The sequence below is a fragment of the Fusarium coffeatum genome, assembly GCF_003316985.1.
Source record: "Fusarium coffeatum strain FIESC_28 chromosome Unknown BRIP53273_contig_337, whole genome shotgun sequence".
Classification (NCBI taxonomy): Eukaryota; Fungi; Ascomycota; class Sordariomycetes; order Hypocreales; family Nectriaceae; genus Fusarium; species Fusarium coffeatum.
The window spans coordinates 1-24,681 of NW_022158126.1; the positions used below are offsets into that span (position 1 = coordinate 1).

At 48.4% G+C, this 24,681-nt stretch overlaps 8 protein-coding genes across 8 annotated transcripts; 5 read left to right on the plus strand and 3 right to left on the minus strand.

Annotated features, from left to right (window-relative positions):
* Positions 1–569: 569 nt before the first annotated feature.
* Positions 570–1,325, minus strand: FIESC28_10840 (uncharacterized protein; the record flags this gene model as incomplete). The annotated part of the gene is made up of 1 exon (XM_031164970.1): positions 570–1,325. One exon carries the CDS (start codon positions 1,323–1,325, stop codon positions 570–572), a length of 756 nt encoding a protein of 251 aa, XP_031010958.1.
* Positions 1,326–2,617: 1,292 nt separating this feature from the next.
* Positions 2,618–2,871, plus strand: FIESC28_10841 (uncharacterized protein; the record flags this gene model as incomplete). The annotated part of the gene is made up of 2 exons (XM_031164971.1): positions 2,618–2,675; positions 2,732–2,871. The coding sequence occupies 2 exons, from the start codon at positions 2,618–2,620 to the stop codon at positions 2,869–2,871; spliced, it is 198 nt and encodes a 65-aa protein (XP_031010959.1).
* Positions 2,872–5,486: 2,615 nt separating this feature from the next.
* Positions 5,487–6,652, plus strand: FIESC28_10842 (uncharacterized protein; the record flags this gene model as incomplete). The annotated part of the gene is made up of 3 exons (XM_031164972.1): positions 5,487–5,686; positions 5,737–5,961; positions 6,013–6,652. The coding sequence occupies 3 exons, from the start codon at positions 5,487–5,489 to the stop codon at positions 6,650–6,652; spliced, it is 1,065 nt and encodes a 354-aa protein (XP_031010960.1).
* Positions 6,653–8,243: 1,591 nt separating this feature from the next.
* FIESC28_10843 (uncharacterized protein) lies at positions 8,244–10,083 on the minus strand (the record flags this gene model as incomplete). The annotated part of the gene is made up of 5 exons (XM_031164973.1): positions 8,244–8,614; positions 8,667–9,307; positions 9,365–9,700; positions 9,757–9,857; positions 9,913–10,083. 5 exons carry the CDS (start codon positions 10,081–10,083, stop codon positions 8,244–8,246), a joined length of 1,620 nt encoding a protein of 539 aa, XP_031010961.1.
* A 2,902-nt stretch (positions 10,084–12,985) lies between these two features.
* FIESC28_10844 (uncharacterized protein) lies at positions 12,986–14,938 on the plus strand (the record flags this gene model as incomplete). Its single annotated transcript, XM_031164974.1, has 1 exon — positions 12,986–14,938. The coding sequence occupies one exon, from the start codon at positions 12,986–12,988 to the stop codon at positions 14,936–14,938; it is 1,953 nt and encodes a 650-aa protein (XP_031010962.1).
* A 1,098-nt stretch (positions 14,939–16,036) lies between these two features.
* Positions 16,037–17,386, plus strand: FIESC28_10845 (uncharacterized protein; the record flags this gene model as incomplete). Its single annotated transcript, XM_031164975.1, has 1 exon — positions 16,037–17,386. The coding sequence occupies one exon, from the start codon at positions 16,037–16,039 to the stop codon at positions 17,384–17,386; it is 1,350 nt and encodes a 449-aa protein (XP_031010963.1).
* A 770-nt stretch (positions 17,387–18,156) lies between these two features.
* On the minus strand, positions 18,157–18,939 carry FIESC28_10846 (uncharacterized protein; the record flags this gene model as incomplete). Its single annotated transcript, XM_031164976.1, has 1 exon — positions 18,157–18,939. The coding sequence occupies one exon, from the start codon at positions 18,937–18,939 to the stop codon at positions 18,157–18,159; it is 783 nt and encodes a 260-aa protein (XP_031010964.1).
* Positions 18,940–22,648: 3,709 nt separating this feature from the next.
* Positions 22,649–24,316, plus strand: FIESC28_10847 (uncharacterized protein; the record flags this gene model as incomplete). Its single annotated transcript, XM_031164977.1, has 1 exon — positions 22,649–24,316. One exon carries the CDS (start codon positions 22,649–22,651, stop codon positions 24,314–24,316), a length of 1,668 nt encoding a protein of 555 aa, XP_031010965.1.
* Between the last annotated feature and the right edge of the window lie 365 nt (positions 24,317–24,681).

Sequence of the window (24,681 nt, forward strand, 5' to 3'; positions counted from 1 at the left end):
TTTTTTTTTTTTTTGTGTTGCTTTTACAGATGAGTTCTGTTCGGGGAGGGAAGGATAGTCCCCACACATCTGCCATCGGAGTTCTATCTGCATGGATATTGTTCTTTTGTTTCATCACACCTGGGGGGAATTCTTGACATTGTAACTTGGCACCCTTTTTGACTTTCTCATCCGCTGGCAAATCATGTTAACAGAGTATGGCCTCGATGTCAAGATGTCTTGACTGGGATCATGAGATCCTGTCAGGACAAGTGGATTAGAATAGCAATGTATCATTGCCACCCCATAAACTGAGAGTTGATAAGTCTTACTGGTTGCATCGAAAAGTGATGTATCGCACGTTGCGATTCTGGAGCCAAGGTTGTGAATTCAAATCAATCATGAATGAGGTTTATTGTCTGTAGCTGACTGTTAGATATTGGTGTTGACAAACCCAGCTGTACCTCTTGAGCGCGAGATAAAAGAGAAGAAGAAAAATAAAATCATCACAGTCATCATCAAGAGATTTACCCTTGTATCGCCATAAACGCCGGGCCTCTATGTCTAGAAGCATCTTCTAAACCGCCAACTCACGCCTGAACAGCGTCCCGCCACTTCTTGTACTCGGCATACTGCATAGTGGTCTTCTTGCCCTGGTAACGAGTGACCTTGAGATCCAAGTCCTTCCAGCGGCCCCGGCTGCCAGTCCACCCGGCCTTGCGGATGAGGCTGAAGAGCGCTTCGTCCTTGGTCCAGCCCTGCTCGGAGGCGACATCGGGGAGATATGTGGAGCCGTAACGGCGGCCGCGGTCGTGGAAGGAGAGCCGGATGCCGTGGACACCAATCTCCCAGTCGAAGATGTCATCGACTTCTTCAAAGTCTGTGAGTAGCGTGACTGCTACCTGCAGGGTGGGCAGCTCGGACTTTTTAATGGGCGGGAAGCGGGTGTCGTGAAGTGCGGAGATGAGGGCGTACTCTGGGATGCCTTCGGAGAGATCTTGGGATTCAAAGGTGCCAATGCAGCCACGTAGCATGGGCTCGTCGTCATCCATGGTATTCCATGTTACAAACAGCGGAGCGGAGCTCGGAAGAATGGGCAGAGAAGAGGTGCTCGTGGCCGGTGTTGATACACCTAGGGAGGTCGATGAAGAAGAGGATGAAGCACCGGCGTCAGGGACTGCGAGATGTTGAAGACTGGGGTCGTCGAGAGCTTTGGGCGAGGTGAGCTCTGACTCTGGCGTAGGTGCCGATAATTCTTGGATTTCTTCCAGAGTCAGGGCCTTTCGTTTGTTCAGATGAGCATCGAGGGCCTCGAAGCACACGATGCAGTGGACCTTGGTAGCCATCGGACGATGAGTAGACTGGGAAAATAGTCAGGAGACTGTTAGAATGGAGTATTTGTTACGACAAGAAGCAGAAGCGGCAAGTGATTATGCCTTTCAGCAAGAGCACGGGACGAAAAGACTGTCAGACGTAGAGGCACCGAGCGAGAGAATGTGAGATGATAGCAACAGCTGCAGAGCGTAGAAGAGAGGAGAAGGAAGAGGAGTTCAGTACAGAGGTTGGTGAGATGGTTAAAGGTAGAGTGGAGGGGTAATTCAGTGGAACTCTCCTGCTGTGCTCGACTCAGTGACAGCAAACCCAATTAAAAGACCAATACGAATTAACCAGCAGAGTCATTAGGAGGGGGCTTTTGAGGCGCTAGAGTTGTAAGATGCAGTATGGATAGCTGCATTAAGCTTAAAGCGCCATATCTGCTATGTTGGAAGAGGAAGCTTTGTTTGTATATCCTCAGGTTATTATCTGTAGGTGGTTTAGGCCTGATTCACCCCGCGATTGTTACCGCTGAAGGGCCCGCTGGGAGTCAACTTAAACTTTTTGTGTCAGTGGAGGCTGGGCATTATCTATAGGCACCATCAGGTAACGTAACCGGGGGTCTGTATCCATTTCTAACTTTAAAAGGCAATCTTTGCTTCAGACAACAATAACTTGATCGGATGAAACAACTGTGACTCTGTAGTGCAGAAATATCTATAACATATCGTATTATTCACCTGGTCAATGAATCGTGGGGGAGGGAGAAGGGCTGATACAAAGCCAAGTATCATCTTGCAACCGGATAGTGGACTGCCGCCAGTTTGATCTCCGCGCCCCGGTTACAGAACCGCTGAACTCCATGTTTCAAGCCCAGGATCCGACTCTTAATTCTCTCCAATCTTGATGATTCATCTGCAGTATCTAAGTTCTAGACCAGAGGAGCTGACGAAGCTTTTGACGTAGAGGCGTCGGCTACTTCAAGTCCCGACCAAGACGCATAGGATAGACGCTCAAATGCCGGGACCGAGATCCTCAAACACGTCTCATGAAGCTTATTCATTGTCTCGAGTTACGATAACATGATGACCCCTATAAACATAGTATGGGGGAGATATAGCATCTTGAAGATCTAGACGAGCAATACAAATAGCTGTGTCTTTCCAGCCCAAGTCAGTGATCTCTTCATGCTGAGCATCTCAATCTAAATCTTTCTTCTCTTTAGTCTCTCTGTTCAGTCTTGTCTTTTCTCGTCGCCGGCCGACACCTCAATTCCAATTTCTACCAAATCAACTTTGAATCACTCAACTTTTCTTCAGTCAAGATGAAGTTCACACTTTTCACTCTCATCACTCTCGTCTCTGCCGCCTCTGCCGGCTTGAGTAAGTCTTATTTCCCTCAACGCAGCCCAAATCAAATCCATCTAACATCTTCAAAGTCAAGCGAGTCGATGTCAATGTTCCCGCCATGACAGACGGAAGCGGCAACATTGTGGAATTCAACGCCGCAGAGGTTCCCACCAGGAAGCGAGCCATCGCTCAGCAGCAGCAGAAGCAGCAGAAGAAGAACAAGCAATAATTAGAAGCACCTACACTTGCTTCAGGTGGTTGAGAATGAGCTGGACCTCGTAATGAACAGACGGACGGACAGGACGGATGCCTCTTTGGAAGGAGACAGAATCTAAACCAATCCAATCCGATGGCCTGAGGGATCCCAAGACAACAATAGCGGTTTGATACTTGGTTTGTACAGAATAGGATATAAGGTTCGAGAAATGGAAGCACTGCTCACTTGAGCTATTGCGGAACTACAGTCAGTACCTATGTATGGTGCCTTGTAGGCTGTGAGACGCAGTCATCTTTGATGCGAATGAGGTGAAGTTGATTCCAAGCCAATGGTTCGAGTATTAGATTGTGCAACCGCAAGTAAAGTCATGTGAAGTAATGTATAAACTGTGTCTATTTTGAATTACCTACACTCGAAATTCAGTTTGTTCATCTCATCCCTAGACTGTATTTTTGTTTATGCTTACAATCCATCTTGGTAGTGGCTCAGTCGAATGCGAGCTGTCCAATCATGTATCGATCCAGAGATCCATATGGATCGAAGTGGGGACCAATACACCGCAATGTATACCTAAAACGGGGTCAAACATTGGGGGAGTTCCAGGGCATATCTGAGCTTCACTCCCTGTTTACCTTAGTACCCGACCTTAATACCTACTGCTACCTCGGTCGTTAGACATTAAGCAAATAGATAGAGAAAGAATATACTCTGTAGTTGGGTTTACTTTATCTACTATTCTAGGGTCTATATGCAAAGACGACCTAGAACTCTTACATATCCATGAGTTTCTGCCCTCCACTTGAAGCTACTATCCTCTTTCAGTTACATCATGCGACTGCAATCAGCCTTGCGGGCCCTGAAAACCCGTCCACCCTAGCCCCATGGACCCTAGATCCCTACATTAGTTGTGATCCTTCTGCTTGGCTACAACTGGACATTTTACCGGTAACTGTCTGTGGACAAATAAGCGGCGTCCGTTGAATCATGGCCACACAAGACACATTCGTTGGTAGAAACAGAGATGGAGAATCGAGGCGCAGTTTTCGCTACCACCCGTTAACAGCTCTGAAATGCAGCCAAGATGATATTCCCAGATTTCGGTGTTCGAAATCTATTCTCGGTATCTCATGATCTCATCCCATCACTGGATGATGAAACTTCTTTGACCGACCCAACCTCTTGGTGACTACAGTACAGTACATAGTCCATCCTGGTTTCGGCCCCCACTCATCACTTCCATTTCCTATCGCCACTTTTTCTGTCTGTTGCTCGATTCTTGGGTTCTTTGATGAGGCAATGCTCTTTCCCCTCTCTCTAGGCGAAGTTTGGTGTTTTAATTCCCACCTATTGATCCCTTGGCGAGATCGATCAAGACTAACAGCACATATCACGGCCACAGTGGATGAGTTCTAATTCTATTTACAGGGCTGAGTGGAGCAAGCCATAGTATGGACTGTAAATTATTACTGATTATTGTTCCTGCAATGAAACCTCAAATCAGCCTTGCCGCTTTCGAGAACATGATGGACTCGGTACCGAAGCCATGGGCGTTAAAAAATGCCTCTTTGTTGTCCCTGGGCCTGGTTGTAGGATGCACTGCGCAGCCTCGCGCTTAACCCTGGCGTTAAAATTTGGAAGGATCCAATTCCTAGGTTCGTTTTACCGCTTGAGGTCCCCGAATCCCATTGTCGTAGGGGCCGTTGAGTTTTGGCTAGGCTTTAGTACTGTAAGACAAGACAGAAGATGGCTGGCGGTTTTGTTTTTCGCTCCCTTTTTATGGCGGAAGCTGAAAAGCCTAGCTGAGTTGGAGGTTGACTATGTACTGTATGTATCTATATCTCATCCCAACTTTGTGAGTCCAAACTCACCAAAGGTCCAATTCCTCATAACGCTCACCTTCAGTAGTACTGAACTTCTGTCTTTACCGTAACCAGACTACTAGACTAGCAAATTAGGTAGCAGTTTTGTGTCATGTCGCAAAGTTCCCCTCTGACTCTATGAGCTGTTCAACCCTGTGTCAGCAAAGCTCTCCTCTCAGCCGCAGCCCTCCATCAGCACTAAGCCCAATTCCAGTTCAGAAACCCAGCAAAGCGTCACTCTTGACTGCACAATGGTGGAGCGGTGGCTCACCATCCCTGGACCATGGATATTACTGTATGAGAAGAGGGCTGAGTTCACTCGGCTTGCGGGGAGGGGAGGAGGCGATGGCATAGGTCGCAGTGCGGTAGTAAATAAATAAGAAGGCTGTCCCCCTCTTAGGCAAAGGCTTCTTGACGCTTGGATGATTTGATCCTTCGATAAACAAGGAACTTGAGGTTTCGTGATACTATACTGCCTACAATTACGATACCATACAACGCACGCAGGACGAAGGCGAAATAGGCACGACGACTACAGAGCACAGCAGAACAGTAACCAGTCTAGTGACCGCGATTACTCACTTAGGACAACCACAACAAGCACCTATTACTGAATGAGAGACGAATAACCCCAAAGAAACTCCATTGAGCAACAAAGTTTCTGGAAGAGAGGAAGCGGTCAACAGCACCGTCAAGTGAAGGACCACACACACAGGAAACCAGCAAATCAGACTTCACAGCACAAAAGAAGAAAGACACATCCAAGACATGCTCCTCAACGGAAACCATCGTGCCCAGGCACAGTTCGACAGAGCGAAATGGCGTACAATGATTCTCATCCCCACCTGGGCCCTTCAATTATGCCTGTCCATGACGATGATGGGCCTCTTCGCCTATAGGCTGGGTGACAGCATGAAGGTGAACAAAGACGACAATAAGAAGAATGATGATCCTACAATTGAGATTGTGTAAGTAAACGCGAGAACAGTTGAAATTGTTTGTTACTGACCTTGATTAGATGGGAGGCTACCAATGTGGCTTTGTGGTTTGTTGCATCTCTATGCAGTTTCGTTGAAATCGCAAAATACTTCGCAGAGGCGTTGACGCCGTGGACTATGCTGTTCACACACGTTATCAAGTTAACCTGTGCTATCGCTACTCTCGCTCTTGACATCGTTGTCTACACCCAGGAGCACGACAGACACTACTCCCTTGTAGCTCTAGGACTGGACTGTGCCTTTATGTAAGATTCCACCACTACACACCGTGTAATCTTGTCACTGACATGTGCCAGCATCACCTCCATTGTCTTGGTGTTCTACTCAGTACGAAGGTACCGTCGCCTTTCCGCTTACGACGACTACACCCACCCCGTCAACGTGAAGCCTTATGGTTTCAACGATGATCTCGAGCGTGATACATCATATTCCCAGCATTCAGGCGACAAGCGTTTCTCTTCAGCCTCATCACGAGCGAGCATTATATCCAAGCGTGAATCAGTCGAAATGGGCACTGTCCAGCGAACACCCAGCGTTTACTCCCACAAACGCGACACCCAATTCGATGACTATGTAGCACGCCGAGGGTCTGTAACAAAAGAGCGTATCGGAAGCGGAGACTTTAGTTACGCTGGAGCTCAGGGAGAACTTCAAGAGCCTGGATCACTTACACCTATTACACCCACTGGAGCGACACTTTCTCCCAATCGACCACGAGGATACAGTAGCAGCCGAGCAGCTAGCTGGACCAGCGACCGAGGATTGGTAGCTGTTCCAGAAGAGGAGGACGATACAGTAGCCGGAAAGGAGTCCAAGGCAGAAAAGGAGAAGAAGGACCGTGAAGCCCTTCTGGGCAACACCCCTCGTGAGAGTGTTGATGGCCCACTCGTTGCCCAGGAAGTCGACCTGTCAGAACCCAGGTGGCAGCGTGAATAAAGGAAATCATACCAAAGAAACAAACGAATAGAAAAGTCTATAGGGATTGATGAGAGAACAAAACTACCCATCTGGAGCAGTTTGCATCTCTGTACGACTGATTGTATATACCCAGGGGAGAAACGGCGTTTTTGAGGAGGTCTGAACAGCATTACGGGCTGAATGTTGAAATATACTTTTGATTATAGCGACTGAATAACGACGAATTTCAAGAGCTGAGCTGCCCTACTGCAAATAGTGTGTGATCTGCGATCATGATAATATTAGGCTCTTGACGGACTATCTGCTAAGATGTATGGTATTCTCTCTTACGAGACATATGACTGATCCAAACCATTTTCCTTATGGTAACCCTCGAATACCAACCACGAACAGTACAAAGTTATATCTCTATGACAGTCTTGAAATTCCATACCACCCTCGCTGTTGATGCCGTTGAGACCAGTCATGAAACCAAACAACGACCTATAAAGAATGCCAAAAGAATATCACTATGTTTAAGGCAGTGAAGTGTATGGCCCTCTATGAGTAGGTGTGATGGTTTCTTTTATTGTGTCTATAAGACACTATGGTATCCTGGGTGTGCCATACTGTTTAAAACAACGTTAGATTAGGCTCAGTTACTCTGATCAATAGCAATTAGAGAGGCGTAGGTAGGCTTCTGAACCCCCCTCGTAAACTCTGAACCAGGTATTGGGTTCATATAATGTTGGTTATTGATGACTTTCTAGAGGAAAGTCAAGCTTCAAGTTCAGTATTGGCGGACAGGCGACTCATGGATGTACGTTCACAGGCTACTATACCCATTATACTTTGGCAGGTAGGTACTGTCGCAGATGCACTAAGAAGCCAGATGCTTAGATAGTGAATGGCCCAAACGATACACAATGCCATCTTGCAAGAAAGCCTCTCTCTTGATTATACTCAAGTCTCTAAGCTGCAGTGTATATCGTGTGTTGGCGTTAGTGACATATACGGATAGCCCTAGGACTGTTTGCACCTATCACTCTAAGAACGAAGTCTTTCATCCCGAGAACACACCGAACTAACTAGGTACATATCAAAATGGAAGGACAGTTACTTATAGTACCTCGAAATTCTAGATATAAGTTGTTTGTGAAGGACGGGCTTCATAACTATTGTTTACCTATGTTAAGACTTCTGTTTATATGACTGAATTTGAGAGGTTATACGTGTGTCTTAGACCGATCCTTACGGGTAGCGATATTCATGGCGTAGATATTTCACGATGATACACTCGTTTGGTTAGTGATGCTGTTGAGTTGAGTTGAGTTTCATACAATATGAATTAGAACGCATGTACAGGTAGGTGGGGGTGATTACCGTAGTATCCTGGGTGCGGGGTCGGCAGATGTAGATGTGCCTTGCATTAGTGGAGGGTAGGAGCAGGAGCTACCCCACTTCCCGAACCTTAGAAAGCAACTTCCATTCTTGATTCTTGAGTTATGTCTTCCATTTCTTGATACCTATAGTACCTTCCTAACCAACGACCTTCATTGGCTTGAATTACTACCTAGATGTTCTCATAATTCCAATCTGGAGCTCCAAGAAATGGTGGAGCTCTCCTTCTCTAACGCTTAAGAGATTTCTCTTTAACCCAGAAACCGAATATGAATGCCATCAAAAAGTAGACAGAAGACGAAGCCATGGTCCAGATCGTGGCAACTTGGTACGCCCATTTTACTTGCTCGGCAATGTTGGGCGGCAAGTGTTTGATGTACTCAAGACTCTGTCGAACCCTCTCCTCGATTTCGCGAGCTTCGTCTTGGTCAGGAAGCCTTGCCGCCAGCTCTGTTCGAAGCACTTGCTGCAGGACGGCAGATCCAGTGCTGACACCGATGCTAGACCCAAGAGCTCGGAAGAGATAGGCAGATGCTACGACGACAGCGGTGTCGTCCACCGTAGCATTGGCGAGGAGACCAATCAGTGTCGTCGAGTAGCCTAGAATAAGTTGGTCAGTTGACCGAATGTCTATGAGTGGGCGAGTTCTTACTAGCACCAGTCCCAACAGCCATGACAACAAGGGCTATGGAAGTCCAGAGTGTTGACCGATACCAGACAAATAAACAAATCGGAACAATGGAAACGAATGCCAGAGCATATCCTAACAAGTTGAGGGTGTAGAACTTTTCAGTTCGTTTGATAATCGAACCACTCAAGATGGAACTCACGACCATAAAAAGCATCACAGGGACAAGCAGCGCACCACTTTGAGCGGCGTCCAGACCCTGAACAGCCTGGAAGAAAAGAGGAAGGAAGAATATCACCGAGGTGTTTCCAGCGTTGGAAGCGAAGTTCACAAGATAGCAAGCGAACAGGCTGCGATCGAAAATGATATGCCCGGGAGCAAGCGGATGCGAAGCGACCTTGAGTTCGACCAGGACGAATAGTCCAAATAGAACTGGAGTCAAAGAAAGTGCAATAATGGTGATAATGTGTGACCAACCGCGATTAGAACCAGAATCTAGGCCGACGAGGAGGGCGACCACGGCCATTACGAGGGTTAAGGCGCCGAAAAAGTCGACCTTCCGAATCTTGGACAGCCAGTGGTCATGTTCGACGGGTGGAAGATCTAGGACGAAATAGACGGCCACGAAGGCAACAAAACACAACGGTACTTGGCCCAAAAACGACCTGGATACTCTGTCAACCTGGCACCATCTTGGCTGTTCAGTTACACCAAAGACCTACCATCGCCAGCCGACCGAGTCGGCCATCAATCCTCCGAGAGGAGCCCCTGTAGCGGTTCCTGCAAAGAAAAGAATGCTAAGTTTCCCCTGCCAAACACCGCGTTCCTTCAAGGGCACAAGGTCACTCAGCAGAATGGCGACCACAGAGTTCATACCTCCGCCACCGATGCCCGCTATTGCACGCGCAGTACAGAGCTGGGCCATGGACTGAGCCAGACCGCAGCCAAGACAACCGATGGCAAATACGGTGTAGGCGAAAAGAAGGCACGGCTTGCGGCCAAAGATATCACTGAGCTTGCCATAGAGAGGCTGGCCACTAGTGAGGGTTAGGAAATAGCTGATAAGACGTCAGTTGATGACTAGGTATTCGATTCGCTATTCTGGTAATCTCACGCTGTGGCAATCCAACTGGTGTTGTTGAGAGCATGAAGTTCGCTCCCGATTTTTGCGTAGCTTGCGACTGTTATAAGTTGATCTGCAGCAGCCAGATAGACCTAGTTGTTTGTAAGTACATCTTCATCTATTTACGCAGCACGGGCTTCTCCATACACCAATGCCAACAGAAGCAAGAATCAGATGCATCTTTCTGTCAGAGTACATTCGCGCTGGAGCACCATTGTCTGAAATCTGGCCATCCTCATGGTCTCTGTCGTTGCTTTCAGGGTCTCTTAGAAGAGGTGAAGCCTCAGATGGCTCGTCAGAAGCCAACGTATTCGACATACTTGCTTACTCCCGCAGGTAACGTAGGTAATAATATGAAAATTGGGCGAAGATTACTGATGTTACAGACTGGGTATTGATTGTGGGCAAGGAAATACAAAATGAAGGTGAAGAATGGTATCGAAAGATCTCAGCAGAATATAATCGAATGCATTTACCAGATACCTGGGCTATTTTCTTACGTCCTGTATCTGATTGTCAGAGTGAGATTTGAGCACATCAGATAGACGGATCGACCGGAAGGTGTCATATCGAAAGACAGATTAGCCGATCAATGATAGGATTGAGGCTATCTAGACGGCAGAAAGGGGGAAAGCATGGGCTCACCAGTCATCTTCTTGACTGTTGCCCGATGTTGGATTGAGGGGACACTTAATTAGGACTGGTCTTGGGATGATGCTATCATGTACATTATCCGTGCAGTAAGATAGAACAAATTCAGTTCTAACCTTTAGGCCTGTTCAGTGCTTCTGTCAGACTGTCAGACAGACCTTTTCCATTTTATATGGGTAGTGGATCGAGCCAATACTCGCTGTATTCACATATCAAGAGGCGTACAACGATACGCAGGACGAAAGACGGTCGTTCAGCGATAATAGGAATCCCCTGCTGTGACAATGATCAACTGAACCACGCATATGAGAAACGTATCTCAACGTTTTCGTTGTAAAACATGGAACATCTCAGGCTAATGTTTGTCACCGCATAAGACTCAAAATTTGGGTACAGTAAGACAACGAACGCATTGGCTATTACCTTGTTGTTTGCATCCAACACTATCCAAGTATCTTAGTGGTTGGTGATGCAACAGTTTTTTTGCTGCGCATGATGTTGATGATGCGCGGATATTAAAACGCAAATCATAACCAAAAGAGAAATAAGTGCGAAGCTTGAAAGTAATGCTGTCTTGATTTGTTGGTCATGGAATTAATTTGAAACATGGAACATTCGGTCTCTGCCAAGATAAGGGACTACTGAACCTGGTACGTTGAGCAGATCAGAGACTAATCCGGGTCAGAATCCCAATTTTCTGCTGAACAATTCCACACGTAGAGACAAACCCGCGTCATAGTATCAAAGCGAATGCTGACATTTTGTGTCTTTCTGGATGCACCCAGATATTGCAGTCAGTATCCGTAGTGGTGGGGTGATAATCTGCACTTCTGCAGCATGTAATTAGCTGTGGAGATGCTTGGATCGATCATCCCCGTGCTTGCATGTGCAGGGAAGAGCCGTGACGTGTTGAGTTGATGGACGATCAACAAACAAGGGTTGCGTATAAGTCCGATGGCATTAATTGCTGTGCCTCGGCGTGTTCGGCTTCATCAACTAGACGTGGCGCAGTGATCGAGTCTTTGATGTCTACCAGTAAAGAATGAATGTTAAATTTATACTCATGTAGGAAAAAAGAAAAGATAGGATGACCTCTATTTGGCTTCCGATCTAGGTCGACACAACTACTCAGTGAACTTGGACTCTACTGTGCGACTGGGGCACATGGTGAGACGGGACGAAAAGAGAACTGAACTTATGCATATTACGAGTCGACCACGAGGAACAGCTGCAGTTATCCGATCCTCTTGAACGTATTAGTGTCACGGTTTGAGCTGCAATACACAGCACAAGAACAACACCTACCGATTCAGGAACAATAAACCAATAATTAGCCTCTAATATAACAAAGATATTCTGTAGTCGATAGCATTGAATACTTGGTGAATCATTATACTGACTTTTCATCCGAATTAAATGCCGTTTACTTGTTCCTTTTCTTACCTAGTGACCTCCACTCCTAGGTTAGTAGGTAGGTACCTTTAATTGATGCAGGGGTGTGTGGGAAAGTGACGTGGATTCAGCTGCAGTGAATCAAGTCCCCCCGCTCAAAACTTGATGGAGATCCAATCTACTGGTCGTTTCAGCCTAGTCCTAGCCCCAGTAAAAAGTCCCCTGCTTGCGGACGAAATGCACCAGAACCTCGAAGCCACAGTCAGAAATGCTTGCTGTTCGCCCCTCAGGTCCCGTCCTCAAACGGTCGATTTTGAAGCAGCCAAAGAGCCTGCACAAGCCACGCCCAAGCCTCCATCCGCCATTCCCGCGGTATGAAAAGTACTGTATGCATGTATGTATGTATGTACTTGCTTGATTTGATTTGACTTTACATCCATCATCGTAACGGAACGCGCAAGCTTAACGGTCTGGTCCCAAACTTTGAATCAACCTGGCTGGCAGTTTCCTGTTGAAACCTTACCTTAATAGCACCTACCTATCGTAAGCTAAGTAGAAGGGCCAAGTAAACGGGGCAGGGAAGGAAACATCCATCCATTGAGACCTAGAGAAAGAAGGATACCAAGACCTGACCTGCCTGACACCAAGAGATGGATCGACTCGAGGCCTCCTTCCCTTGGTTAATTCTGTTTCGCCTTCCATCTTCAATCATTTCTTATTCCTTCCTTGTTTACCTTATTCCTCATTAGAATCCTTCCTTCCATCTTTTCCATCCACTTCTTCTGGTTTTTGTTTGTTTCTCTTCCTTCTCCATCTCTCCTACACTACACATTGACTGTATCTCACTTCATTAATCGAGTGGAAGCCCGTCCCACTTGATTCGACATTAATCTGTTGCCGCCTCAAAGATCCATTCATTCATTCTCTGTTTCACCCGTCTCTCGTCTCTCCCTTCCCCACTTGATTTCTACCTGGATGCTCCCTCGAGGGGCGCTTTCGCATCCATATTATCTGAAGGATTCCAGGGCACGGCATTTCATGCGTTTTACCAGCCTTTCGCATTGCTCTGCTGTCGCGTCCCCTGGTTGCACCTGTTTTAACTTGCTTCAAGTTTACGGCACTGTCCCTCTCCGTCGTCCCAGGTTGACACGACAGATTTCGTCTCATCATGGCTACCATGTTGAACAACTCTCTGCAACCGCCTAAAACGGGCACATCTCGCTGGTCTAAGGCACTTCCGGATGTCCCAGATCCTGACGCCCCAAGCTTTTACGACGATTATTACGACAACGCTTCCCCTCGTCTACCACCAGCAAAAGAGCTTCCTCCACCACCGCCGCGCTCGACTAGCATAAGCAACGCGAAGGCATTACCACCATCACTGCCACCGTTACACCTGCTTTCAGCCAATTCTCCTCCATCTGCTCCGCCGAAAATGGCAATTCCACGTCGGCCCATAGGGAAGCTCTCTGCGAATCCACCACCGCCACCTCTAAAGAGCCCACAGCAGCCATCTCCATCACAGGCACCCCCTTCACCTTCGGACTCGCTGTCGAGCATTTTGTCGGCTTATTCACGCTCTTCAGGCGAATCACTTGTCAGGTCACCATACGAAGCTAACAGCAGTGCTTTGCAAAGTGAGGCAAACACTTCACCGAGCCATCAAGTTCCACCCGCCAACACCAAGACTGGCACGTTGGAGAGTGCCCCCACCCAGCAACAGCAACAATATGATGCACCGAAGTTGCCTGCCAAGAATCCTCGACCACCACCACTTCCTTCTAAAGACACCAAGTATCATCTTCCGGCGACTCCTGCTCCAGTTCGGAAGCCAGTCCCAGAGAAAAAGTTGCCTGAACTGAACTCCTCTTCGCCTCAGTCCCAGTCTCAACAGCAACAGCAACCTCAGCTTTGGCGACGTCGATCCTCCAAGGCCGAGCGTAACCTTGAACTTGCCGACCTGAAGCTTGTGTCCAGCCACGGATCAACTGCTGCGACGCAGTCTACTGCCGCACCACTACAGCAGGCCCAACAAGAGGCCCGCTCAGACGGACTCAAGATCTCCACAACATCGAACTGGCAGTCTGGGAGCACGAGCTCAGCAGCTCCTGCTGGCCAGGACGTCCAACAGACGCCAGCTCCTGAGCAGGTGCCCGACACTCCGACGATGGGTGGTAGTAGTTCCAAACTCAACCGTCTTAAAGACAAGCTGCATTTCCACCGAAGAGGGAAATCGTCGAGCGACACTACTAAATCTCCACCAGCACAACGGCCTGGAACACATCGGCCTCCTACTCCTGAATATCAGAAAGAGGATATCAAGACACCCATTGTTGACTCGATTGTTTCGCCTTTATCACCAGCCTCATCTCCAGAACCTGCTGCGCAGGTATCGCCTGAGCTTCCCGACGACATTCCCCAAATATCACCGCCGCAGCAAAACCAGGAGCCTCTGAGATATACAGGGAGCATTACACGAAAAGCTATTCCGACCCCGAAGCTCCCAAGCCCTATTGAGGACAAGCCTTCTTCTGTATCACCAAGCTTGAAGAACTTATCTCCGCCGGCAGGCTCACTACCCCCTTCGCTGACCAACTCAAGAGGCAGTGGGGGATCTTCCGGCAGTGATACTGCAGTCCACCAGGTTCAACCTCCCGCGGAAGTACCTTCGAGATTCCCACCACGAGATTCGTCGACCAGATCGAACGTCCCCCCTCGACAGTTGGCAGCTGAGCATGACCCAAGGCTGGTATCATCGGATTCTCAAGGACCTCTTTATAGGGGTAGAGATGGTACCCTTTACCCTGAGATGAAGGTCATGCAAGAGTATGACCCGCAAGTGGCATATTTCCCCAGACAATCCGAGTCCCCGCTCGCGGAGGGAACTGTTTTCAAAGCGCCACCTCTTAAGAAGTCACACTTTTCCTGTTACCACGGACACAAGACGATGAATCGTCGTACCAACAGATATTATCCGTTGACATGTCAGACTTGCGACAAATCAGATGTCGAAGATCGCTGGACTTGCAGCTTTTGCCATCTGAGAATATGCGAACACTGCGTCAGGAAACTCAACAACAGCGGCAACGACCTTCGTCGTATGGTTGAGAGTCTGCAGGTCACGACATAAATTGATGCCCACCAACACTACCGCCATTATCCAATTTGTTTTATAAGATTCATCAATTATCTACGATTTTTATTACTTTGTTACCTGCACTCATCGTTATGGTCTCTTTTCCTTTGTTACGCATAGACACTTGTCGCAGGATTAGTTTGATTGACGCGTTCCATGTATTATATGCGAAGGTTATTACGGAAGGAAAAGGTAGGGAGGGAAACATAGATCGCACATGAGGATGTTATTTGTCGCAGATCAAATGATACCACGCTTGCTAGCAGCAGCACACCTGGGACAGGAAAAGAAGAAATGAGGAGGACATATTGTCCAATTTTGATGTTCTGATCTCACGATATCGAAGGGGGAAATGGGTTCATGTTTGTTGCCTTGATATGGCAATCTGAGGGATACGGATGATATCGCGATACCCTAGATGGGGCTGGGACTACATCACGTACCGAACAGTGATTATAATGATTATTGATCCAAGATCCTTGTCGAACCCTATGAAGAGAGTATCAATGCTTGCACTGACGTCTGGTGATCAGTGACCAAGGGAAACTTCTACAAATGAATCATACTAGATGTCATGAGGGCGATTTGCACCTTGCTAGACCTTGACATTGTCTCAAACTCAATCGATGTGCTGTGATTCTAGGCAGTCAAACAATTAGACTGCATTCCTAAGATAGCTCCATGACTTCAATATTCGTCTCAGAGCTCCCTTCACTTCAGGTTTGTAAGTTTGCGTCTCAGCTCAGCTAGTCCAGGTTCCAGCTTTCCCCAACCCCGAGTCCGCGTTACAGGATCGAGGATCCGCCACCTGCAGGCTCGACTCCACTCGTACCTTACTTACCGTCCTTAGCCTTGACCGTGCGCGCCGTGCTCCGGCTAACGGAACCTGCCGTAGGTAGTACTGTAAGCTTAGGTGCTGGTACCCGTAGCCCAAGCGACCCTTATCTCCTCCATCACAATAAACATTCACTAAAACATCCCATTCCATTTCCATCTCGAGACAGAGCTGTGAGGGGGGTCAAAATGTCAACAACACAGCGCTCGCGATCAATTCGTAAACCTGCCTCTTCCTCTTCCTCATCTACTACTACCATGACAACAAAGGCAGCAAATACTGCCCCTGTTTCTACAAATTCCACAGATGCAGGCTCACCGAGTCGGCTTCCTATAAAGCCTCTGGCCAGAAGCGCAACAACGTCAAGCACTACAACAAGAACATTAAGGAATGGCGCATCAGGCCTTTCGAGGACGACTTCTGTCAAACAACCTACTAAGCCGGCACCGTCAGAACCTACGAAGAGAGAAACTAGGTATCCTCCTTCAACGACAACTACGAGAACTCGACCAGCGGTGAGGCCGACCTCGGCAGATGGCCCAACTCAAGCTACCAGGAAGGCTCCAGCCCCGTCGCATACGCGTGCTAAGAGTACCGCGACCGGATTGAAGAATGCACCGGTATTGAGACCGTCTTCATCGACCTCGTCGGCCAGCAGTACTACCACCACCTCGACCACCACCACTACTAAGCCGACTCGCACCCTACGCTCCTCGACAACATCTGCCGTAGACAAGTCTTCTGGTGCTGCACCTCGTCTCCGACCAGCCTTTTCCACTCTTCAGCAGCACTACTCGCCTGCCAAGTCTTCTGCGCCGAAGCCCCTGACCTCGACGTTCCTTGCACCACCCTCGCCGTCAAAGCTTCCTGCCAATGTCGCTGCATCTGCTGAAACAAGCAAGTTGCAAACCGAACTACTACAACTGCACCTCTTGCACCGAGATGCACCCACCGTCGATAGTGCATGGAGGGCTAGCGCCGAGCGCAAGCTGGGAGACCAATTCTCGAGCCTTGCTGCTGCGAGCAAACAAGTTGACGACCAGGAGAGGGCCGAGGTTGAGAAGGAGAACGTCCTAGCACTTCGCCAATGGGCTGTTGGAGGACGTCTTGAAGAGCGCATCCAGGTATTAGATTCAGTCATGAGCGGTCTCTGGGCGCTGGAGGATCCTGGTGGCCGCTATGCCAGGGTTGTAAGGCGCTTTGAGCGGTGGGTCGAACGCATGTGTGAGATTGAAGAGGCACGTTGCGAGGGTGGTGCGCTGCTGCAGGAAAGTGATGTGCTATTCATCGGTGAACTCGATTGTGCGTGGAAGGATGAATGTACCGGCTTGGTCCGACGGCTAGACACACTGAAGCGACAAATCAGTCAATTGGGAGACTTTCCAAATGAAAATGAAGGGGCGAATGATGACAAGGAGCAGTCGAGTCTGCAACGCATGGTGGAGGGGTCCCGAGAACTTGTCGATGGGATGCTGACGGAATTAAATGTTATGGAGGATATTGAGCGCGATGCCCTTGCGCGTGAAGGCGAATGGATTGAGAGGATGAATCGAGATGACGACGCGGACGATACCCCAAGAGCTGGAGCAGTTTGGAGAGTTGTGTAAGGCGGAGGAGATTGTTGAGTAATGTTTTGTGCGCAGTTCCTGAATATCAACTAGACCAACGTGGCATATGACATAGACATTCACGACATCACAGCGGGCGGTTCACTTTCTTCATGTAACGAATAGATTGGCTTTTTCTTCTCTCTCATTTTCAGGACAGAGCTGTTGTACCCGAGTCAATTGGTCATCCTATGAGGAAGCCACGACAAGTAGAGCATACTCCTCTATCTATCCCTTGTTGTTCGCATAAATCGACCGTATCAGGTCAGAACGTACATTTCGCATTCAGACGTCAAATCTTTAAACCTTGGATTCTAGCTCGCAAGAAAATGTTGCTGATGTTTATTTGTTTTTGTTGTATTGGTGTTGTGATTTGTATGTTGTAACATTTGGAATCTTCTCGACCTCGTAACGAACGCCGTCTAAATGGTTTCCACGCAAACGTCAGGTGTTCTTGTGAAGAAATAGCAAAGTCATAAATGGTAGGAAACAGTTACCGAGCAGTACCCAGCCACCAGATACCATGGTCGTCTATATCCATCCTTGATTTGGAGAGTCATGTGTTTATGGCCAGACTGGTTCTCCAGTCTCGAAGATGTTGGGGAGCGATGGAAAGGGTAGCTTGTCGTCCAGCTACCCCGCGATGTTCGTATGACGCCAGACCCCACCTGGTGCAACAGTGTTTGACGTGGTTTTTGCATGGCATATCAGGCTACGGCGCAAAAGCTGGGTAGAGATGCTTGGTATTATTGCTAGCTTGGGTAGTGGTATCATAGGAAGGCCCTTCGAGGGAAGCTGACGCCCTCGACAGCGGGCTCGTCGACAAACCAGCTGCAGCGCTCGCCCGTGCCCTCGTTGACAAGGGTACAGGGCAGGCCACCGTCGGTATCGAAGATCTGCTTCATGATATCCTTCTTGCCGCCACCAGTGGCGACAAATGCGACGCGGACGGAGTGGTTGACCACGGGAAGAGTGAGCGTGATGCGCTTCGGGGGAGGCTTAGGGGAATCCTCGATAGGAGCGACCCAAGCGTTGGCCTCGCGGAGCAGCTCATGGCCGGGGAAGAGAGAGCAGGTATGTCCGTCAGGTCCACATCCTAGGAGGAGAAGGTCGAAGATGGGCAGGCGGACAGAATCGCGGCTGGCGAAGCTAGCAACAAGGGTCTGCTCATACTGGTCGGCAAGTTCCTGGATGTCGTTCAGGTACTCGGTGTTGATGGGGTGGACGGTAGGCTTCTGGTCCTCGGGGATCTTGTCCAAAAGTTCCTTCTTCAGAAGAGCATAGTTGGAGTCTTCGTGGTCGAGGGGCACGGCACGCTCGTCGGCGAAGAAAATTTCCCAGCGAGCGAAATCGACGACATCGTTGGGACCGGAAGAGGGGGCCAGAAGAGCCTGAGCGAGTGTCTTGGGCAGCGAACCACCAGAGACAGCGACCTTGAAAGCGCCGTGTCGAGCGATACCGGCAGCCTGGCTTTGAATAACATACGACCGCAATGCCGGGGCAAGAGCGTTAACGTCGCGGAAAGCGAAGAGATTTGGCTGTGTTTTACCCATTGTGACGTTGTGGTGTGGGTTTTTTGAAGCTTGTGGTGAGTTATGACGATGGAAGAGGAAAAAATGACAAGACGAGAAAAAGACCAGCGACGGAGGAAGGCTGATGAGTCTTTTTCGTGCAGCTCTAGGCGATCCTTGACCTAGGCGGGAGAAGAGATAAGTGCGGTCAAGGGTATAGAATTGGTAATGAAAGCAGAGATATGTCAGGATCCAGTTTGACTGCTGTGGAATAATTTGATAAGTCGTGTAGACTGAACTGGCAAGAAGCTTAGGTAGAGGGGGCGGGGTTTCATGGAAGTCCCGACCCGACGGGTTTTCTGGTTTCTGGCAAGTACAGGCTGCTACTTCGTCATAGCAGTGGATTAAATTCGGTAATTGTCGACCCAGGCTTCGAAGATGGGGAAGCACCTACCCCCGAGTAGGACCAGCAACTGTGGGCGGGAGGAAGGTACGGGGCGGGGACCTGACCTGGGACGAACAGACGGATGGAATGGAAGGAACCACGATAACTTCTCCCAGGTACTACCTCAAAATGACAATGATGAGGTAGGTACTGTACGGCAATAGCCTAAACCTGTCTCAGATACTTACCTACCTATAGAAAAAGAGCCCCGGGGAGTGACGTGCTAGACAGCGCAGTAGTCTGCCGTTTTGGCTTTTGAGTTCTGGCCTGTCTGGATCATGTTTGGCTGATTCTCTGTGACCATGTTTCTAGATAATGCAAGCCAGAACCTGGACGGACCACTGCATCTGTTTAGCCGCGTACTATTGATGAAAGCTTATCGGAGTGCCGTTTATTCCAGGTGAGTTACCGGTTGACAGGTTAGAGGTTGCCCGTTGGGTACCTACCTTTGCTGTAGAGTGCATACAGTAAGTAGCACGTGGCGATGGTTCAAGCATAATATTGTAATGGAAGTCAAGCTTTGGTGAGAAATTAGACAGACGTTGTGATTACGGTCGTTTTAGCAAGCGATTTAATAAACATCCATACCAAATCGAGCTACAGAGTATAGCGGGCTGACATGTGGTTTTACAGCCGGTAGTTGCTGACGTGCTATTGAGCCCTACTTGACCCTGGTTCAAGAGGCAGGCCAGTGTATGTAACATCATCATCACATAGTGGTGACACAACCCGGCATCTATAAACTGCAGTGATCGAAGTAGAGACACGCCGACTGCAATGTGAGACTTTTATTGCTCGTGTATCTTATGTCCTTCAATGAGTGACATTTGTTGGATGGACCTGATGCCTAGCTGCTTGTACAAGCACTTGCTGTTTGCTGTATGCTTGTATAAGCATTTGCTGTTTGCTAGCTAAGGAAGGTTACCTATAGAGAACCTTCTAGCTAGGTGGTAGAGCTATAAGAGCTCTGCCTTTCTGTATCTTAGATAGAAGAATAAGTTGCTTCTTACATATCTTCTTTTCTTGTACATTCAAACAAATGTTTGGGTGTTCAAAGGTCCTGATTCTATACAGTAGGTATCTTGGCCAAAAAGAACAAGGGCCAATAAGAGTCCTTGGAGGTCTGCCGTCCTTGAAGGTCTGTCATACGGGATCCAGTACAATCACAGAAAACAGTTGGGCGATGACTGGGAAACATGCATTTATACGCGATAGTTAATCTCGAGTGCCTTTCTCTTGTTTATCAGGACTGAAAACTCATGACATGAAAACTGTAACTGTTTAAATGACAAGCATGTGCTTGCCTTGCCTTGCCTTGCCTTGCCTTGTCTTGTCTTGACTTGTCCTGTCCGGCTTGGCAAATGGCTTTGAGCTACATGCAAGTTTATGACGTAGCTGCACCGTTAGTTACTAGGCGGGTTTAAGCGCGCCGCTAGCGGTTCCGTTGAAGCATCCATCCATGAGCGCTTGTCTCACCAAAGCAGTCAGTGCAAGGCTAGAGAATAGTGCAGTCAGGACTTGTTAGTATGAAGGTGGACGTTGGGGGACACGAGGAAATAGTTTGTAACAGAGTCCGGTTTCTTTCCCCTCGGTATAATTACATGCTGAATACAGCATTATCGCTCAAACCAACTGTCCCCAGATGTTGGATTGATGTAAGTCACTAGCAATCACCTCAGCCCTGTCTACAGATTTCTCAGGGCAGCAGCTAGGGCCCGGCTGAACCCTTGTCCCTGTCTCTGCTGTCTGCCCCTCCAACCTTCAACCCCTCTATTGATGTTTCCAACCCCTCCCTCCTTCATGGGCTGGACAGACCGATCATGGGTACCCAAAGTATTGGATGAGTCTAGAAGCCTCCAAAGTTTTTGATAGCTTCCTCTCTTTTCCCCTGGGCAGGGGATCCATTCGTCTAGCATATCTATCTTGTCACCTGATGGAAAATTGCAGCATATGTACCTAAGATAGTAGTAGGTAGCTGTTCCTTTCGGGACTCCTAAAGAGGGGTAATAAATGCATTCTTAATCTTCGTTGTGTAAGAGACGGTGAGTGCTCGTCTGTAGCCATCGAATTCTTCATGCATGCAGGGCATCTAGCAAGCTGCGATTGAACCAACAGTGAACTCGATTGCATGCGAAAGCGACGTCGACTCTGAGACAACGACTTTGCCAAGTCGGTATCCGGGTTTTAACAAATGACATCGAGATTGGGGTGTGAAACTGTTTTTGCCATGCAAGTTGTCGCTGTGAGCTACCTACCTAGCCTGAGAGGTGCCGTAGACTACCTGGAGAGTGCGGGCTTCTACGATACTCTCCGGCTTTCTTAATGGATGCCGCGATTGGTTGTTTCCTCTGGACCATCACTAGGTAATAGATACCAGGCCGGCAATGTTAATGAATGGGACATGATAACTTGCCAAATACTACTGCGGTCAGATTAGTGAAGCTCACAACAATAATTCATACTGATGATGGGATGATACCTAGCAACAATGACGATAACCACAAGGACCCCTATAATGCAGCTTCCCTGCGAATATGTCTACCAGACTCGGTCTCTCTTGCCTTTTTGTTAACAAGTCACCGTAATATATTCTATTCTTGTCTTACAGATTCGGCAGCTACATTTAGTACACCGAATGAGATGGTGTGGCGGACCTTTTTACTGTGGGACATTCAATTTTTTTCCCTTTCTTTTCCCATTTTTTGAAAATCCGACTGTAAGATGGATGGATGGACCCTGACGATCAAATCATCAATCAATTCAATTCCGACTTGGCTTTGGCATCCAATCCCCGGAACCTTCTCTCCGCCATCCTTCCAGCTAGCCAACAGCATCAGCCAACACGATATTTGGTCGACGGTTGACCTCGCCAAGCCTGTTTTCATTACGATTGTTTCTCTGTCCAGGACCAATTACGTCGCGAAATACCCTGCCTTTTCTTCGGCAGTAATATCAAGATTCAGGGTCTTTACGGGAATCCCTGGCAGCCAGGGAAAAGCCCCCCCCTTTCGTTGCACAGCAGAACTAACATCAGACCTCTGTCTTGGAAGAACAGCCGTATCCCCGAACTCTTGTTCTACTTTTCAATCTCTGGTCTGTCGTCATTTCTAGGGGTATCTACTACCTGTCTTCGTCTTACTCGAATGCAACTATTTCCACTGCCGATTTGTGCCGGCTCCAAATTTTGATTTCTAGGGTCCGCAGCCAGGTCTTGGCCTAAATCCATTAGTTCAACTTTTCCTTCATCTCTCTACCTTTACCTCTACCTACACCACCTCGGCTTACTATTATACACACAATCTCGATATGGACCCGACAGCTCGGAATGAACAGCTGTTGGATCGGCGATCACAGCTCACCGAGGGGCTTTCCAGTTTACCTTACGATTTGATACTCTATCTTGACAGGGCTGCTGTACACTCAGATCTAGGGTATCCAGACCTTGCAGCCGGCGATGCATATCGCGCACTCACTCTTGCAGATGAGGTTCTCAACGAAGGTTTTGAATACCATGAGCAGGCTTTCGAGTCACTGCAGATGCATACGGCAGTCCCACTTCCAGACGTTCTAGCCCACGGAAACTTGCCTCAGGACAACATCCAGGCCAACGACCTCGGATCCGAGATAGAAGACGAAGCGGTTAAGCGTTTAGCCATTCTGGCTCAAGTTCGTGCATATCAAATCCTCTCGCTCGGTCTCTTGCTTTGTGGCTCCCTACAAAGTGCCGCTAGCTTCTGCCAACGTGGTCTTCAACTATCACCGTCGAACCAAGAATTGCTCGACACGAAGAGCAACATTGTCACTGTCGCTCGGAGAAGACTCCGCCGTGATGACATTGACATCGATTATCCCAACCTCCCCGATCAAGGTCTGGTGCGCCGCGAGGTCTATCCTTGGAATGACCATGAGCCTGATCGCTTTGCTCCAGAATCGCTGGCTGAGCTCAACGAGCACCTGAGTGACATGGCCCCCAAGTGTGCTGTCGAAGTCGCTACCCTGCCTGTGCTCTTGGAAGGGGCCAGCAGTACTGACGACTACGAAATAATTCCGACATGCAAACAACTCGGCGTTTTCGCCAAGGAGGACATAGCCCCCGGTGAGGTTGTACTCAGAGAATATTCACTCCTTACCGCCAATAACCGACTGAAGGACTCTTCTTGCGACGCCTGCAGTTCTGACCTGCCGCCTCTGGGCAGCGAGAATGAGCCTGTCAGCTGCCCTGAATGTTACGATACGGTCTTTTGTACACAGTACTGCTTTGACCAGGCCATGGAACGATATCACCCTGCGGTTTGCGAAAAGGATGTCGACGCGATTGCCAAGGACCCCGACGCATTCGAGGCGGATCAGACACTTTACCTTTTGCTTCTCTCCAGGGTACTTGCGATTGCAGCCCACGAGGAGGTCAACCCCTTAGATGTCCGAGAGGTCAAGTACATCTGGGGTGACTTTGTCCCAACTCGAACCAACGACATCAACGTCTCGCCAAATGCTGGTCCACCGCCTGAGTGGACACTTCCCTTTTCTTTCAAATACAATATTGAGACACCGCTCCACGTTCTTGAGAAAATGGATATCGATATCTACGAAAACTTCGGCGAGTACGATCTTTGGGTACTGAATACACTGTACGCCAAATTTCGCGGTACGGCTTCAGCTCGTAAGAACCCTAGAGATGGTCGACCTGATGTTGCTGCTGTGCATCCTTACTGGTGTCTTGCAAACCACGACTGCGACCCTAATGTCACATGGGAATGGGGCGGACGCATGGTCCTCGAAGCCAGAAAGGAGCGTGTGGTTGGTGGCCGGCCAGGAGGTATCAAGAAGGGCGAGGAAATCCTCAACCACTACTGTGACGTTAACCTTCCTGTACAACAACGAAGGGAGTGGGCAAGAGGTAGCTTGGGTGGGTGGTGCATGTGCAAGCGATGTCGCGATGAGGCTGCTGCTGCAGGCGAGGGAGAACGGGCCTAAGTGCTTTATACCAATTCTTGGCTTTATGAGAGCGTGGAGTGGGTGGTGTTGACCCTTTTACGGGATTTGATTAGACAAAATGGATGACTTTTTCCTGATCATGGAACACGGATAAGGAGGAAACGATTTGGCTTTTTTTAGTATACGAAGTCATGTATAAGCGAGACTTCAGCAAACGAAATGATTGATATGTATCTTTGACGTCTATCCCGGTTTCAGATCACCTTGATGTGCTCTTGACGAGTGCCTCCTTGCTCAATGTGTGATATTACTTAGGTATACATCCTTCGAAAGTTCAGATTCATGAACTAACGTCGAATTGATGTAGGATGATACTCAAGTTGGATCATCGCAGCTAATTGAAA